At 45.4% G+C, this 19,203-nt stretch overlaps 1 protein-coding gene across 9 annotated transcripts in view; it reads right to left on the minus strand.

The window, feature by feature from the left end:
- The window catches only part of FGF1 (fibroblast growth factor 1), a 94,166-nt gene that overhangs the window by 10,957 nt on the left and 64,006 nt on the right, over window positions 1-19,203 (minus strand). For 8 of the 9 annotated variants that reach the window (XM_026499028.4, XM_044384194.3, XM_048220733.2 and 5 more), the window contains one exon: window positions 9,271-9,473. In XM_026499028.4, the coding sequence (XP_026354813.1) occupies window positions 9,271-9,439 (169 nt within the window). In that variant the 5' untranslated portion in view covers window positions 9,440-9,473. Of the gene's footprint in view, window positions 1-9,270; window positions 9,474-17,465; window positions 17,695-19,203 lie in introns of those variants that run through there. The other variant, XM_026499021.4, reaches the window with a different exon arrangement.

Consider the following 19,203-nt stretch of genomic DNA (forward strand, 5'->3'; position numbering starts at 1 on the left):
TTTTACATACACTTTCCTGCCATTTTCTCAGCATAATCCTGTATGTTTAAGAGAGACCGAGGGAAGGGACTAACTGTGTATGGATTACCAGGCATCGTGCTAGTTTATAAACAGTAAAAATTAGATTGTGGGTTCCAGAATCAAACCACACGAATTCAAAGTCTGGCTTGGCTGGGTATTGGCTGTGTGATCATTGGGCAGGCTATTGAGCTCTGTTGCCTTATGTGTTATGATAATACCTGCTTCTCTGGAAGCAGACATTGTTTTGAGGATTAAATGATCTAATGCATGGAGAGGGCCTCGGACCATTACTGTCATTTCCACGGAGCTACGGTGACTTCATTGCTTCTCCCAGCATTCTCTGGAGGAAGGTGGCAGTGGCTTTGTCCTGTAGGTGAGAAGACTGAAGCTTGCTGCAACATCACACTTATAATCAGGAGTAACATTGTGACCAGAGCCTAGCTCTGAGTATCGCGAGTATCCTGTTTTTTCTTCTCTTTCATACAACACCCTGGGCTCCAATGATGGGAAAGATGGATCCAAATCCAGCCGAGTTCTCTTTTCTTGCACTTCCTTGTGTTCAAGGTCAGACAAGATGCACACGATGGCGGATCCAGGACCCCATTTGTAGCTCCAGGTTAATTGCCTGGGACTTTTTTCCACCTACCCACCCATTATGTAGGTGTTTATTCAAACACATTATAGGTACTGCAGAAACCCCAAAGGATAGGTCCTTTTGTGGTATAAAGGAAGATTTTTTAAAATACACTTTATATTTTTGAGCAGTTTTCGGTTCACAGCAAAAATGAAGGGAAGGTACAGTGATTTCCCATATATCACCTCTGTCACACGTGTGCAGGCCCCATTATCAACACCCCCATCACAGTGGTACATTTGTTACATCATTATCAGCAAGGAGCGTTTTTAAAAAGATTTTCATTTCCTCGCTCATTTCTGCTCTCTGCCTTCCCTAGTCTCCATTCATCTTTCTGGGGGGGCAGGTAGAGTTGACTTCGCCGTCTGTGGACTCCCATGTTGGCTGCGTGAAGGCCTCACGGAGGTAAACATGAGCCAGAGCTGCTTGGCACAGGACTCAGTCCTCAGCCATGAGCCCCAACGCCAGGGTTGTTGCACTGGTGAGAGTTCGTCTCAAGAGTTTCCTCTGTAAATATTATTTCTCCAGGATGTCCAAGTTTCATAGCTCATTTTCACTGGATTTCTTTCTGGCTAAGTTTCCTAAACATATATCCTCTGTGAACAGGCCTGGCAGGAAGGAGTAACACCCAGCCGGGGCCGCTCGTGGAACCGACGAGGTGTCCGGGCTCCCTTGAGTGACTTCACTCCAGTCTTCTCAACCTACAGCCTCCGGCAGCTGCTGCCCAGGAGGAGCGGGAAGGAGTGCTTTTGAGAAGGGGGGCTCAGAGAGGGGAGGGGTAGCCACCCAGCCTGGCTCAGCAGCAACTCCTCCCTCTCGGAGCAGCACCAGGGCCTGGAAACCACTCAGTCAACACACATTCCCTGCCCTTCCATTGCGGGCTGGGAGCCATGCCCTGTGCCACACAGGGACCCTGCCCCGGGAGCTGAGGGGGCTAAGGCCCTGTAATGATAAAGACGCAAACTAGAGAAACCCCACTCGTTTTTCAGCTAAAAGCAAACACAAGTGCAACAGCCACAGCAGAAACTCTCTTTCTCTTTCATATGTATTAGATATTATTACATATGGTAGATACACATATATTAGGTAGAATGAATATATATATATATATATATACACACACGTTTTTTTATCTTTCAAAGAAAAGCAGAAAATAATGTAGGGTGAAAAAAGCAAATTGCAAAAGAATATTTGTAGTAAATCCTTGATGGAATTCTGTAAAAAACACAAAACAGTGTGCACTGGTCATGAATACATAGAGAGTAAAATGGGAAAATGTGCCTTAGATTCAGACCAAATTCATACCAGTTGCTGCTCTGGGGAGGATGAAGAGAAGGGCCGAGTCTGTGGAGGGCAGTGGGAGGAACTTCCCCTTTGTCCTAGCTTTTCATTTTGTAAAAACATAGTTCTGAAGCAAGCCCAGCCACCAGGTGACCCTGGTTGAGTCTGGGTGATGGGGCTGCTGGTAACCATGGACTTCTCCTTTTTGGGGCTGTAGTTGTTGTATAAGGCTTGGCTCTTAGTCAATGGGCAAACACTCAGAGCTGGCCAAGGCTCCCGTTGCTTGCTCCTGACCACCCCTTGTTCTCTATGATCCAGCTCAGGCTTGACCCAGGCCTTGTGTAGACCCGAACATAGGTATCTGTGAAGGTGAATCTTCTTGGGGGGTGACAGGGAGCCAGGAAAACTGATGAGGCAGAACAGGGGTGAGGGGGCACTAGGGGCCCCCATTCTCTGCTCAGTTTCCTTTTCCAGCACCTTCCACCAGGTTAACTAACACCCGAGCAAAAGGGAAGGAGCAGTTTTTCTTTATCCCGGGCAGGGAATTTAGGACTTGCTGTCTGTGACAGGAAGGACCTTGGCTCTAACACATCCCCAGGATGAAAGGACAAGTACTTTTTGAAAAATGAGACAAGTCATTTAGTCCATAGAGTACTTACTGTTCCACTTTTGACTTAGGAGAAATGGAAGCAATTTTTAATTAAAAAATATTGTTTTAGATTTGTTGTTTTATTTATTTTATTTACTTATTTTTAAATTTCTTTGTTGTGGTCCCCAGTTCGCACAGCCCCCACGGCCTACACAGGCACAGAGGCTCTACCACTGCCTAGGGCTCCTGCCTTCTCTGCCCCCAGCCAGGCCTCTACTCTGCCCCTCTCCAGCACATTTTTAAAAGGTACTCTAGATAGACATAAGTTTCCTAGAGAAATTCAAATTTACAAAGCATTTTTATACACAGGTTGTAAGCATTTGCTTGGTGGATTTGTGACTATCACGTGCCCAGGAGAATCTAGAGTCCTGCTTCTTTAGTAGGAAATGCGGAAAGGTGTGCTGGTTTAGGAATGGCCTTTTTATCAAAACTAAATGCCAAAATTCTGCAATGTAATTTCCACCTTTTTGGATTGTGCTCCTCCCTGCCCCGTGTTTATAGTTTGGACCCCTTCACGGGTCTTCTTTCTTGGAGGAACCTACATGAAGGTGAACCCAGAGCTTTTGGGTGGATATGGCAGCCCCTAACTAGGCAGTCTACCTGTTTTTCTGCAGAACTATGTCTGTATCTCTGCGGTGCCTTCCATTAGCTCTTAGCAAGTCTTTTATTCACAGGAAGATACATGATTCTTACTTTCCAAGGATAGAAAGAAGGAAAAAGGTGTTATGAGCCTGCCACTGCCAAGACGAAGTGAGCTTTGGGGCACCGCACCGTGGTTCCGAGCCCCAAGCCATCCTAGCGTCTTCCTCTCCTGCCCTAGAAAATTTTAAAGATAAGATTACAACTGGTGCATTCAGGGGACAAGTGAGCCCAGAGGGAGGGTTCTGCTTTGGTAGTATGTCCGTGGCCTTTAAGCCTGCTTTCCACCTCTGCTCTCCAAAGAGAGGCCAAAAGAGATTACGTGCCTAGTTTATTCTGGGTCGGAGACTTCCCGTCCTTTGCTGTGTTTACCCAAAGTGAGGTCAGCCTCATTCAGAACTCGGTGAGGTTGTTTTATGTCAGTGGCATTTGTAATTAAAACGTAGCCACAAGCTGGGCTCCGTAAAACATTAGAGAAAGATGGAGAAGAAAAAAAAGTGAGTTTGTGGAAAAAAAATTCCAGTGGTTTGGAATACATATATATATGAAAAAGACTTTTCTTAGAATGTGTAAAGGTGTCTGCTTCTGCTTTAGAGTCTGAAGAAAGATGCCTGGAAAATTTTGATATAGTCCAAGCACTGTGTGATATTAATTAAAAAAAAAAAAGTCTATCCAGAAAAATCTCTTCTGTACAACCAGATAAGGGGTGAGAGGGAGGAGGGGCAAGGAGTCCTCTGGCATCACATCCCACCAAGGTGAGAACACCCCACAAGGGGTGGGGGAGCATTTCTGCCTGAAGACCTGCCCTGCTCTCTGGCTTCTGCCAGCAGGGCCCAGTTCTGCCCACCTTGGTGATCTGAAAAGCTGTCTTGACTTGCAGCCCAAGCTGGTGGGGAGCCAAGTGCCTTTACCATGAGGTGCCGAGTCACAGCAGACCAGAAACTGAAGTCTGCACGGCCCCAAACAAGGAGGCAGGGGGAATTTCACTGAAGAGGATTCTGCCCTTTAGAAAGGGCCGCAAAGTACGATTCCTCTGACCAGTGAACTCCCTTAGTGCCTTTAGGATGTGGTTTGATTTATAAATATTTGATTGGCACACACTTTGCTCAGGAACATTTCCATTTGTGCGGCGAGCAGCGCCAGTAATTGTGCTCCCCACACAGCCTCTTGTGTGCTTGGGGAGGCAAGGAGTGTGGGTCACGGAGGAGGCTGCTGATTTGGGATGCTCATGAACTTGTTCTTCTCCAGTTACCGTTCAGGTACTCATCCCGTTGAGGAACAAACCATGTCCCCTTTTGCCCAAGAGGAAAGTGCAGCAGGAAGAGCAGAATCGAACACCGAGCCCCTCCTCGCTCTGCCCACGACAGCTTGCTCTCTCTGCCAGAGCAGTTAGACAGGGCAGGGCTTGCTGGGCCTGGGCACATTTTTCCTACATTCCAGACCTCGAGAGCTCCAAACCTACACAGTCCTGGTGACACCGAGATGAAGAGTAATACTAAGTCCAGTGAGCAAGGCTAACATTCATTTAACGTAACAGCCTATAGATATCAGATGGTTGCAGGAAGAAGGTCAAGTAAGCCTAGAAGTGGTGGCGATAGTGAATAACTTTTCTGAGCACCTACTATGTGCCTGGCAGTATATATAACACTTTAAGGTTCCTCCTTTCCTAGGACATGGGAACTGTTTTTAAAATGAAAAAACGGGGACTTCCCTAGGGGGACAAGGAGCTGCACCTACCCCCCTCTGGTCCACATGACAGGCTGTGTGAATTCAGTACTTTTTTTTTTTTAAGATTTATTTATTTATTTTAGAGAGATATTGAGAGAGAGAGAGAGAGAGCAGGGGGAGTGGCAGGGTCAGAAGGAGAGGGAGAGAGAATCTCAAGCTGACTCCATGGTGAGCGCAGAGCCTGACACGAGGCTGGATCTCACGACCCTGAGATCACAACCTGAGCCGAAACCAAGAGTCGGATGCTTAACTGACTGCGCCCCCCCAGGCGCCACTCCAGTATGTTTATATAATCAGTTCGTGGGGTGAGACCACCATCATGGTATTGATATCAGGGACAGTAGTGGTATATGGAAAGAACCTTAGTTTTGGAAGAAGAAGCTATGGACCTCTTTCAACTTTCCCACTTACTAACTGGTCACAGACCCTGTTAGCTCAGTGTCTGCAGAGTGATAATTCATAACCTTGTGAGATTATGGTTAAGTGGAAATGAAAGAATCTAACACAATGCCTGGCATTGTGCTCGATAAGTATTTACTGAATCTACTGTTGAGTTTGAATTTATCTGCCACCAGTACAATTCATTCACTCATCAAACTCATATTTATTGGGCATATGCCAAGTGCCAGTCAATGTACTAGACACAGAATTGCATTGTTGAGCTATAAGAAACAAAGTCCCCATCCTCAGGGAGCCTAGTAGGGGAGAGGACCGTTGAATAATCACACAGATAAGTATAATTATAACTACAAGGAGATATGCATGGTACAAGAGGCACTCCTCAAATGCTCCGTGTCCAAAATGGTACTGGTCATCTTTCCCTGTGCCCGTTCCTCTTCCAGGATCCTCCCTCTCAAGGTGATGCCACCATCTACCCATGTCCCAGAGGAAAGCCATAGGGGTCACCATGAATCTTCTTGCAACTTAAGACCCATTGCCTTGTCTCCTGGTCTGCAGCTCTTACTCTGATGTTGCCTGGGTTTCCTAGAATGGTGTAACAGATGGTCACAGCCTGAATGGATGATTGCCTATAGCCGTGATTTGAAGAGTTATGGGAACATTTTACTCAGGCCTACATTACAATGGCCTGCGCACAAGCATCTGTTGTAGGTTTATACCACTCCAAGAAAGGCCTTGTGTTAGGTACTTGGAAACTCATTCTCCTGGAAGTAGGAAGAAGATAAGTTTTGAAAACATCCCAGTTTTGCCAAGGGCAGATCCGCTGGTTGCAGACAAAGAGGAGCTGTGAAAAGAGTTATTTTTTGCCTTGTAGAGCTGGAAGGCATGCAGTTCTACTTGGTATTATTTATGTAGATGTATTTCAATGTTTGAGTTTTAGAAATATTCTTCCTGATGGAAGTCTTAGAGTATGGCTCCTTACCTGTAACCACAGTCTCTAGTCATGCTCAAACTAATGATCTAGGAATAGAAACCATCCCCTCACCAGACGGTGCTAATCAGTAAGCCAGGGTCATCTACTCTCTCTGACCCTGCCCTGTCCAGATTGATTCTGTTTCAGAATAACCCTTGAAATGAAGACAGTGTGTGGCAGTACTGCCACTGGGCAGTAGAGGGCGACAGAACCACACTCAGTGGGTATGTCCATGCCAGGGAGTCTTCTTGCCTGCAGGATCTTTAAGACTTTTCAGCCTTTTCAGACACACAGGACGGTGTTATTATTCCCATTCCCCGGGTGAGGAAGCTGAGTCCCAGTATTATTCTCAAGATTAGACAGTTGGGAACACTGGAGACATCTACATTTCTAGACAGGAAGAGTGATTGGAAGTTTCCTTGGGCTGGGGGACTTGACTTTTATTTTGCAGAGCATTTTATGCAAAATGGGGAGAATGGTCCTTGTTCAGTGCTGTTCCAGTTAGAAAGTGACAGTGCAGGAATATGAACTCAGGCTTTCTGACTCCAGATCTAGGGCCCCTTGAGTCTACAGAGAGTATGTGGATTATCCTTTTCTCCTGGCATTGACAAGTACAGAGATAGATTTCTGCTCACTCACCCCGCTTACTCTGATTTCTGTCCTCCTTGGCCCTTGTTCTTAGTTCTAGAGTAAATGAAAAGGCGAACACCACTCTGAATGTTGCCAGAGAGGCCCTGAATCAAAACGTGAATCTAGACCCTTGACCTTCCTGGGAGACAATATTATAGAAAAGATGAAGGGAAGGGCCTCAAATATTATCCTGTATGGTTTTGAATATATGGAAGCCTTGATGATGATGACAACAATAGCAGTATTGTACTGAGCTGCTACCCTGAGCCAGGCACTGTGCCGGGGACTTTCACTCGATCATCTCATTTAATCCTCCCAAGAAGCCAGCAAGGCAAGTAGGATTATTCTTATTTTACAAATGAGAAAAGTGAGGCCAGAAAGATGACGTAATTAGCCCAAGTTCACTTGGCAAACAGTCGATCCAGCATTACTTGGATGTAGACCTCCTCACACCCACTCCTACAGCTTTCTTGTGCTGCATTCCAGGGGTTCCTGACATCTTAGGTCAGGCGGCCGAATTCACAGCACTTTCAGAAGTTGTCCCAATGTTACATACCCAGAATGCAATCGATAATGTTAATGATGGGATGACAACAATGAAATGACATGCCATTTGTACAGAAATTCCAGTACTTGGAAGTCCTAATTGTAGTGTCTTGTTGTCCCAGAATTCAAGATTTCCCAGAAAAGCCAGCCTAACCCTGAGGAACATAGCACCGTGGTTGTCTTTCCCCCGGGATGCTGAGCACCAGAGAGCATTCCCATTGGTTCAGAAGATGGGTAAGACTTATCAGAAACATTTAAAACCCCAGAGGAATTAAAGCTTCTTTCGCTTGTGTTGTGTGGGGCAGATCACACAAATTGTGTAGCTTGCCACACAATGGACCACAATCTAAGTCCATTTGTTTGGAGTAAATATTACTTATTTACATATATATGTTTAATGTACTAAATGGAGTTCTTTTTGCCTCACTCTGGTACCTAGTTTTCATCAAATATAAGGCATTCGCTAGGCCCATTTGAAGACAAGCCATCAAAACACACACACACACCCCCGCCCCCAAAGCTAACCCTGCAACTGCGAGGCCCAACCTCAGCCTTCCTGCTCCTCTCTCAAGGGTCTGCCTGGTGGGTGGGAAGGAAGAGACAATGCCTTCTGGTCCATAAATGGAGGCTTCCGACCCATGACCTTTGCATTTAAGAGTAGAGTGAACGCCGCTGAGGTGGTCATTTGTGCTCACAGCCTGCAACCTTTGGTGCATATTACATGAATAATTAAGGCTATTTGGTATATCACATCAAAGCCAGTATTTTACATTCCATTTTAAAGCCAGTTCTGTAGAACCTCGCTTGCTACCTGTGCTATTATTCTGCAGCTCCTGGTTTCCTCTACACTTTTCTTCTCTTGATTCACAGTGTACTTTACCCATCAGATCATTGACCCTCTAAGTAGGAAATGAGCAGTTCTGACTTTTGGCTTCTCTACAGCAGCTAATGCTTCAGTGGTGTTCAGGGAATCCCTGATAACATCACAGTAGGACCCAGACACCTAATATCAAACAGACACACCACCACGAGAAGCACTAAAGCAGAAGGAAGAGATTTTTATTCTTAGATAGTCAAGAAGATTCTTTTCTCTCAAGTCATACCTCCATTTATCAACACCATCTGAGAGCTAAGCTGGGAGGAAAGCCCGGAAGAGATAGTCAGCATTTGGCTCCCACTGCTCCCGCTCTCCAGTTTCTATAAGGTCTGGAGAATGACTTTACCCCTCCCAGTTACCACAACCACATCTGCACGATATGCAGAGCGAAAGCTGCATAATTTATGATGTGTGAGACTATGATTGTGAAGTAGGATTTCAGAAATCAAGCCCGGTGGAAACATAAGCTGGAGAGTCCGTGACCATGAACTGAGCCCAGGTCTTTGTGTAGGGCTGACTGCCCCCTGGCCCTTCCTGTGGCTCTTCCTGTCAGAGAGCAGACAGCGCCCTCCCCAGCCCTGGGAGCCAGGCCCTTCACTAGTTACAGAAACCCAGAACCGTTGAACACTGGCAGCTGCACCTGACCTCAGAGCAGTTGTGGTAGGTCAACAGGTAGACCTTTTAAAATCTTGATACGGGACCCCTGTAGGTAGGCTGTGGCTCTCACAGTGTGTGATTTCCCACACTTAGACACTATATGCATTTATGTTACCCAGCCTCTGAGAGTGTCAAGCAGGGAAAGGGTACCCGTATGTAGATATCCTCCCTGCTCGCATCCTTGACTAAGGAAGACGCCAGGAAGGTAGGGGGCTGCAAGAGAGATGGGGGCTTACTGTGCTGGTCGCTCCTGTCCCTCGTCCCGTCCACTGTGCCATCTGGAAGGATCCTCAGGAAGTGGCCCCCGTTGCTACAGTAGAGGAGTTTGGGCTTCTTGTAATTCCCCGCAGGCAGATTAAACTTCTCCGTCAGGGCGGTGAAGGTTGTGATCTCCCCTTCAGCCATGGCTCGGCAGCAGCTGCTTGTGGCGCTTTCAAGGCTGTAAGAAATTAGACAACCCTGTAGAACGTCCCACCGGCGAGGGTGCCGCGTACCCTTCCAAGAAGGGAAGGAGAGCCTTGAGGCACGGGGATCCGAGTGGGTTAGTAACCACAGACAGCCCAGGTGATGGCCACAGGAAACGGGCCTGTGCGGTGGGCAGTGGTTAAGGAAGAAAGGTCTCTGGCCTGGGAGGGATTTTCAGGACATTTCTTACTTCCCAATTGGACACAGCTTTGGACCAGGCTGTGCATTTTTTAGAACTTCAAATTTAATCACTTGGCCAAGGGAGAAAAAAAATAATGTTTTGGTCCCTCCTTCTGATCCACACATATCCTCAAATTAAACACTGGAGTTGCACTAAAATAACACCTGGGCCCTGGCTGAAACCCACAAAAGCTGAGAGGCCAGCACTGAGGTTTTGCTCTCCATCCTCCCACTGTTTTGGCTGGGGACTGTCGGCCCCATGGACCCAGATAGCTCTGATAGCCTGACTGTTTGGGGGCTGTAGGAAAAGGGATGGAGGCCTTTCGGATGGCCCACAGTAGGGACAGCCAAGGGTTAATGCATAAAGGGTTTGCTGGTGGGAACAACATCAGAGCTGGGGAAGAAGCACATGGCCGGTGTTCTGTGGGGTTCTAAAGGGCAGACGCTGTACCAAAGGAAACTCGATGAGACAGATCATGATGAAGGGTCTGCCAGTTATCTTTCCCCAGATTTCCGTACGTCCTCATATCACACAGAGAAGGTAGGTCTGTCCCTTGTACAAAGGCCATCTTCATCCTCATTATTTTCTAACGAGACATACTTATTCTGACACAGAAGCCGCCATATTATACAGTATAATCCTCTAATAGTGTTGACACCCACTCTGTAGAGATTTATATCATCAGGGTAAAAATGCATCAGTGACACATAGCTAAGTTTTAAAAGCAAAACTAATAAACATTAGAATTTTAAAACATCTTCTTGCCCCACCATTTAGGAGAACAACGTGCTGATGACTACAGGGATGCGCACAGGGAAGAGGCGAAGAAGAGCCGGAGAACTCCTGCAGGAGCTTCCTTCCAAGAGTGAGCAGGTGCTGATACACTGATTATCGAGTGGCCTTGTCATAATCATGACCATCATCATTCACATGTTTGGGCATACAAGTTTGCTCATGTGACCTTCTTTATTAGTCTTTGAGACAGACACTCATATTATCCCCATTTTTTCTAAAATGACACCAAAGCCTGCAGATGTTCGATGGCCTGTCCAAGGTCAACAGCTTCCAGGTGGTGGTGCCAAGCCTCAAAAGGAGTGTGTTGAAACAAAGCCGTCACTTGGCCTTAACACCAGGAAAAGTTGTAGGGACTTCACTGATACCGTACCATTGCCGGAAGTGGGATTTTTACCTCTTGTCTGGCACAAACGTCTGCCCCCATGAGCTCGTTATTCATTTGTGACCCAGTTGTTGGCTTTCGCCAACTTTTGTCCCCGTGTCAACCTTGAAGTGAGACTCCAGGCATGTGTTCATTCCCTGGGAGACCTCACATTGCCAGGCGTTAGGGAGCACTGTGAGCTTCTCCAAAGGTCTGCCAGCCTTCTGCATGCTCTGAGCTAACCATCCATCCATCCGTCCATCCATCCATCCCCAGGGCGGCCTCATAAAGCTGCTCACATGCAAAGCAATTCTATCAAAATCAAGGCAACAATTTGGGTAATTTTCCTGGTCACTTTGGAATTAGGGTTCATGCTGGAAGTATTTCTTAGGTTCTTTTGCTCCAGGCATTTTGATGTCTGTGGTCCATGTCTTCTAGTCTGCAGTCACACAGGCCAGTCATGGCCCCCAGTTTCAGCTATTCATTTCAGTCCCTTCAACGACCCCCAAAGAGAATTTTGCATATGTTACATAAACTATATTTAAAGGCAGGCCATCCCAAATATCCCCTTCACATATGGTGAAACTCTGTCCAGCTCTTTTCAGGTGATATAGTAACAGATCGAAGATGTTATTTACATCCTCAGACTTCACCTTGTGGGGCATATTGCATTTCCTTCCCAAATCCATACTCTCTTCCAAACCGTTCTCGTTCATCCAGAAGCCTCTACGTCTGTGGGCCCACCTCTCCCTCTCACGGTCTCTCTTTCTGTTTTTCTGCTCATCCGTTTTTCACTCAACCTCTCAATCTCTCTCTTATTCCACTTCCTCATTCCACTCGCTTCTGGATCCCCTTCTGATATAAAGCAGTTTAGCTCTTCCAGACTTGGACATCTTTACCCGTCACCTCTCCATTAACATGCAACAGTGATCAGATCCCTGTGCCTTAAAGTACAGCCAAGAGATAATAAATATTTTTTGTTTCTTTTTTCCCCCCAAGCACTTGCTAAGTTGTATACTTAACTTGGTACAGGAGACAATAATTACATACTGGTGGCTGCCATTTAACTGTACAAATAGCCATTTGTATTGCCAGTCTTTGGTGGACAGGATTTTGTTTGTCGTTGTCCCTGGGTTTCCTCAATTGGAGGTCCCCATGTGCCCCTGACGGTGTGGGTGTCAAGGGTGGCTTCCCTTCTAGATCTAGCACCAGTGGGGAGTCTCCATTAAGTTGTTTTCTAAGTGTTGGGTATGGATTTGGCTCTATCCATTTGCATTCTTGCTTCTATCCCCTTGGTATGAAGGGGGACCAGAGAGAAGGCTGCTGAGGTTGGAGGCTCCAGCTCTGGCCAAGGATTGTCCATGCTCACATCTCATGTATGTCTAAGCCTGGCAGCCTGGGCTTCATCACTGCAGAGATCTCCCCAGGTAAACAACCTCGGCCAGAGGCTAGCAGTCCTCGGCTGTCCCTCTCCTCCTGACCATGGTGCACCCGCAGTTATAAAGCCACGACTCTGCTGTCTGCCTGCTCCCCCCAGTAGGAGGGAGAGTAATGAGGGGTGGTGGTACTGACTTCGGATTGCTCTCACCGCCCTGCAGTTCACATCCATAGCTAGAAACCTGAGGAGAGCATGTCGACTCCTGAAAATCAGCCTTGAGTGAACATGAAGCTGACAGACCGTGACAGTGGGATTTATGAATCAGCTGAAATGTACAAAAAATGAAATCCCTTTTTGTTGCTGAAGGAAACCCCAGAGGCACAAAAAGCCCTTATTTTTTTGGCTTTATTTACAATTTACCTATATTTTAAGCAGTGGTTAGTCCTAAGTTCCTTGCCTACTCAGGATTCGATAAAAGACAGGAGTAAAGGAAGTCTGTGACACGATAAAACCATTAAGCAACAGCCTTCGAGGGCCTTTGGGGATTTTCACAAATTGTTCTAATAAATGAACCCATTAACTACATGAAATCAGGCATTAAGCATAATGGAAATTTATGAGTTCTGCTTCTTGTTACTGTTCTCTTTTGTTGGCTGTCAGGGGTGGGGGTTATCTGTGTATATTTGTTGGGAGATGGAAAAAATCAAGCTCAGTGGACTCCATGTCATCCCTGTGTGCGGAGCCCAGCCCTTTGAGATTTGGGGCACTGGTGAGGTTTTAGGGAAAGCCAGATTTCTTGACTTATCAGTGACATCAAAGTGAGGGCAGCACAAAGCTTATTGGACTATCTCGAAGGGAACCTGAGCTCTGATGCAGGAACAGGATGATAAATACGCAGTCTTGCTCAGCAACATGACAGTCACTGTTCAGTCTGGGATAGTGAGCAGCACCGTACAGCCCCAGCTACGCACAAGTTCACTCTGGGAACCTAGGCAAGTCATTCACTCCTCATGAGAAGTTTCCTCTCATAATCCCCATCCTGTCTACCTCACAGAGTTGTCTGAAGGGTTAATGGGCACAGTATCCATAACACTTGGAAAGTACAAAAATGTGACCTGACCTCTATAGGAGATATGAATAACTGGTTCTCTTGAGCTAATTGAAAGCTGGTGTGGTCTAGGTCAATGACCATCGAATGCTTAATTTAAAATAATTTTTCAATTGGTATGCAATTGGAGTTTTTCATTCCGTGTCATATTTGGGAAAATTAGTTAAGCTCCTTCCCCATTATTGAAGCCACAAACATAGGAGAGAGGATGAAGGAGGTAAGCTATAGTTTACCTAAGAGAGAATCACACTCAGTTCTCAGCTTATCGACAGTTGTTGAAGTGACATTTATGAAGTCCACTATTTAGGAGACATTTGTGCTCACTTTGGCCCAGGTAACTAAGCTAGCAGGAAAAATGTAGTGTTCCGAGAATCAAGGAAGGGCAGACACTGAAGGAATTTTTTAAACCCCTGTCACTGCTTAAGTAATGCGGAATACTCATGAAAGAGAATATTTTACAAAGTATATAATGCCACCAAAGGTATAGGCATCTGACAAGGTGTCCTCCAACCAAGCACATGCAAAATAGGTCTCACCTTTGGTTCCAAATAGGCTCTCAGTCTTTTTTTTTTAATTTTAATGTTTTTTATTATATTATGTTAGTCACCATACAGTACATCCCTGGTTTCTGATGTAAAGTTCGATGATTCATTAGTTGCGTATAACACCCAGTGCACCATGCAATACGTGCCCTCCTTACTATCCATCACCAGCCTATCCCATTCCCCCACCCCCCTCCCCTCTGAGGCCCTCAGTTTGTTTCTCATAGTCCATAGTCTCTCATGCTTCATTCCCCCTTCTGATTACCCCCCCTTTCTTTATCCCTTTTTTTTTTTTTTAAAGATTTTATTTATTTGACAGAGATAGAGACAGCCAGCGAGAGAGGGAACACAAGCAGGGGGAGCGGGAGAGGAAGAAGCAGGCTCCTAGCGGAGGAGCCTGATGTGGGGCTCGATCCTGGAACACCGGGATCACGCCCTGAGCCGAAGGCAGACGCTTAACCGCTGTGCCACCCAGGCGCCCCATATCCCTTTTTTCCCCTACTGATCTTCCTAGTTCTTATGTTCCATAGATGAGAGAAATCATATGATAATTGTCTTTCTCTGCTTGACTAATTTCACTTAGCATTATCTCCTCCAGTGCCGTCCATGTTGCAGCAAATGTTGAGAACTCGTTCTTTCTGATAGCTGAGTAATATTCCATTGTATATATGGACCACAACTTCTTAATCCATTCATCTGTTGAAGGGCATCTCGGTTCCTTCCATGATTTGGCTATTGTGGACAATGCTGCTATGAGCATTGGGGTGCATATGGCCCTTCTCTTCACTACATCTCAGTCTTTATCGATGGCATCACCCCAAAGTATTAACTCTTTGTTAGAGATATTAATTAACCTTAGGTTTTGTTGAGTCAAATATTAAATGCATATTAAATGTTAAGAGTAACTACTAAAAGAAAAGAAATAGAATGCAGTGATTCCAACCAGCAACTGGTAGGGACAAGGGAAATGAGGTGAAAGAAATAAAACTGTACTTATCCAAAGGAATCCAGAAAAAGAATAGAAAATCATAAACAGTGCTCAAAATTAGGTGGCAGAAATAAATCCAAATACATTTATAGTCACAATAGAATGTAAATGGGCCATATTTACTAGCTACTGGATTCTTAAAAATTCCACCTACGCTCCAATTACAAGAGCCATGTTTAAAACATAAGGACACAGGAAGGTTAAAAGCAAAAAGGATGAAAAATAGATACCAGACCAATGTTAACAAAAATTAAAAGTTGGTGTGGCTATGTTAATATCATAGAAATTAGGTCTAAGGCAAAAAGAATGATCAATGATAAAAGGGATCACTGCATAATGATAAGTGGAATAATTCAACAGGAAGATATAAAAACTATAAGCTTATGTATACTTAATGACAGAGCCTCCAAACATATGAAACAGAAAAGAACAAAATGAAGAGAATTTGGCAAGTCCACCATGATGGCGGGAGATGTAAATACCTTTCTGTCATAAATGTTAAAGCGAACAGACAAAAAATATTGATAAGAGTGTAGACTGAAATGCAACAAGCTTAACTGAATGAATTAACAAGGGAATGCTGCACCCAACAATTAGTGAACACTATTCTTGTCAAGGATGCATTGAACGCTTACAAAAACTGACCCTGTACCAGATCATAAGGCAACACTCAACACAAGTAGAAGAATCCATTCTGTTTAGACTATTCTGTGGGTAGAGCAGAAATCACTCCTACTCATCCCACTGGTGACAAAGCCCATTCAACTGTTCCTTTTTAATGTCTCTTAAAATCATCCTCTCTTCTCCGTCCTCACTGTGGCTGCTCCCTGCTGATGCAACCCCTTATCTCACCCGGGCTGCTCAGGCAGGCAGAGGGGGTCTGTCTTCTCCAGCACTGCAGCCTTCTAACCCACTGTCGACCCTGCTGCTACTGTCCTTTCTAAGGCATGAGTCTGGTCATTGTTTTCCTGCTGAGGATCTCTGGCTGTGTCAGTAGCTTGTCTGCGGCCATCAGGATAAAACCCAGACCCCACCGTGACCTGTGAGGATTCATCATCAGGTCCCTGCCTAACTCCGTTGCCTTTTCTCGTATTGGCTTGTTCTTCTTGTAGTCCCCCCACACCCTCACACTCACCCAGAAGCATTCTCTCTTCCTCCCTCCACCTTCCACCGTGGCCAGTCTAGGTAATCCTCTCCCTTCAAAAAGTCATCTCAGATATGTCCTCCTCCAGAAAGCCGATGTGGACGCATCCCCCAGCCCTAACCGCCCCCCCCCCCCCCCGCCATCCACACCACACATGCCAGTTTCGATTTTAGTTGACTCCCTATATGCCCCTCGAGTAGCACATCATTTACCCTGTGGAAGCCCTGGCTATAACTGCCATGTATATCTCCCACTGAAACCATTCAGCGGTTTCCCATTGCTTGGGGTAAAGACTAAGACCTCATCCCTATTGTTTCATAATGCATATGAGTGTCGAATCACTATGTTGTACACCTAGAACTAACAGAGTATTGTATGTCAACTACACTTCAATTACAAAGCATATTTAAAAGTTACCTTTTGCTTTTTAAAAAAAGTTATAAGGCCTTAACAGGGCCTGTAAGGCTCAGAGGACCAGCCTTGGCTTCCCCCGTGCCTCATCACCCACCATTCTCTTACCCCACACTGGCCTTCCATTTCCCTGAAACCCCATGCCCCTGTTCAGCCTAGGATCTTGGCCTACACGGTTCCCGCTCTGTAGAGCACTATTCCTCTCTCTCCCTCCACCCCACTCGCCTGGTGAACGGCTACATTTTGTTCAAGTCCTAGTTCAATTGCCAATTCCTCAAGGAAGCCTTTGCTGACTTTAACTGGGTCAGCTTCCTCCCATTCTCGTAGGACCATCTAACATTTCCTCCAAGCCCTTACTTCATTTTTTAATTACACATTCATTCTTCTGATTATTTAATTAATGTCTTTCTCTATGACTGGATTGTCAGATCCATAATAGTACAAACCAATCTGCTTGCTCACCATGGTATCCCAGCACCTGGCAAAATGCCTGGCATCTAATGGGCCCTTGATAAATATTTGTTGAATGAGTGAATGAATATAATTTAACTAAGGTTACTTGACTGTCTCCTTCACTAGTCTCTAAAGCTATGGAACAAAAGCTATGCCTCTTTTTCTAGGCCCTGCGTTTACTAGCAAATGCCTGCACATAATCATTGCCCTTGGCATATTTGTTGATTGAATACCAGTCCAGTCCCTTATTAGGAGCCTCTAGTGGAAACATGTTATCAGAAGACCTAATTAGAAAGTGGCATCCTATAGGTATTAACAGAGAGGCTAAACCAAGACCCTAAACATATTTTAAGTGGGTTCAAATTAGGCTGGAATATTCTACCCTTGGTTAAAAGCAGACCCAAACATTTTTCCCATCTTGTAGAAGATACTTCCTTACTTCCTTGAAGGCAATATTTGGGAATTTAAGAATCTCAAAAAAAGGATCAGATCTTTTAGCCTCAAGTCGGACTTCTTTATCTCACTGTGAAAAATTTTGTAGGGCCGAAAAAGAACTCTAGGTTTTGTCTGTCTGTCAGGGAGTGCCAGGTTTGGCAGGAACCCACCTCACACCCTCTGGTGAAGAAAAGTTTGCCCGAAGAAAGGGAGCAGGGTGTTCTTCTGTCTTTTTCCCCTTCCTCCCCCGTCAGTGATCTGTACCAGGTCTGGGGTAGGAATGTGCCCCTGGCTGCCTGGCGGGGCTAGCGTCTCGGTCTGCTGCTCCCAGGCCAGCTGTGTTCGTGAGCTGCAATCTCATCTTCCAGAGCTGGCAGCAAACTGCGGACATGGCCATGGCGTAGACTCAACTGTGTGTACAGGAGGTGGTTCCTCCAGGTTTGTGAAAGCCAATTTTTAAATATTCAGGAATTTTGCAAGCTGGTTAGTAAATCATTAGTGGGCTTGAAATCAACCCCGTGAGAGTATTTACACCAAAGAAACTGGAAAATACTATAATCAGGGCTTTTTTCTCTCTTTTCTTTTTTCTTTTCTTCTTTTTTCCCCCTACCTCTCTTTCTTCCTTCAGTTCCTCCCTCCCTCCCTCCCTCCCTTCATCCTTCCTTCCTTTTCTCTGATAGCTGGTTTACCAGCATACTATTAGACTCAGGTTTCAGTCCTAGCTGTACACTCGCTAGCAACGTACTCACTCAGTCTCAGAGAGCCTCAGTTTCCCCATCTGCAGAATGGGGTCCCATTAGCTACCGCGCAGAATTGCTGTGTTTAGTGATCACATGTACAAAGCGCTAAGCCCAGCATTTGAAAACGTGCGAGCATTCATAGATATTAGTTTGATTATCATTCTCCATGTAGCTTGTTTTGTTTGCCAATCCCCTGTGCTATTGACTTAGCATTGAACAAACTTGAGTTTAACATTTAGTAATATTTTAGCAATATTTAAAAAATATCATTTTCTAAGCAATCAGCTAAAGCTTACCATTGCCACTGATGTGCCATGATGCCCTCCTCTCATTTACTCGGGCGCTGAACATCATGTACTAGTTACCGTTCTCGGTGTATTCATGGGTTTGTGTGTTACTGTCCAGGATGACAGAGAGCCTGTGGGTTCAGTGTCTTTCTCTCCTGTTCTTTAATTTAGAATCCTTCTAATCCTCAAGAATCCTTAAGTCAGTGAGAATAAACCACCCCTGGCTTCCAGGATCAAATATTATTTGAGGGAGATCTAAGATGTCATACTCTAGATGCCAACCACTCCTACTCAGCACCTGCCACAGGCAGACTGTTCTGGAAATTTAAAAAAGAAAATAAAGAGAAAGAACGGAAATGAAAAGAAAGACCTGAAATCCCTAATCTACATTCTGAAACACAAAAAGCTCTGAAAACTGGATATTCTTTCATAACGCCAATTGTGGCAAAACCTGACCCAAACTGTCCTGAGACGATTTAAAGTCTTTATTTATCACCCTTTGTGTTAATATTTGTGTAATCAGTCTGGTGCAGAACCACCAATGTGTTTGATGACAGGGGACTGCCCCAGACCCCACTGAAGTTGTTCCATAATATACAATATATGTACCAAACTACCTGTCTAAAATCCCCCAAAGTCTCTGCTCAGAACCATATCTAGCCCCGAGGGTTTTTAGAGAAGGGAGTCTGGGCCTGCAGTAGAAATCACAGTGTCTGTCTTTAAGGAGGTTATAATCTGGCCATACCAGATCAATCCAGCTGAGCTTCTAGTAAGAGGGGCACAGATGCTTGGACGACATGAAGCTGGTAGGAAGTGGGGCCTGGAAATCCAGCCGAACTGTCCCCAGCAGCTCAAACCCACTCTTAGCCCCTGCACTCCTT

This window comes from Ursus arctos, unplaced genomic scaffold, assembly GCF_023065955.2.
Source record: "Ursus arctos isolate Adak ecotype North America unplaced genomic scaffold, UrsArc2.0 scaffold_5, whole genome shotgun sequence".
In the NCBI taxonomy this organism is placed as follows: Eukaryota; Metazoa; Chordata; class Mammalia; order Carnivora; family Ursidae; genus Ursus; species Ursus arctos.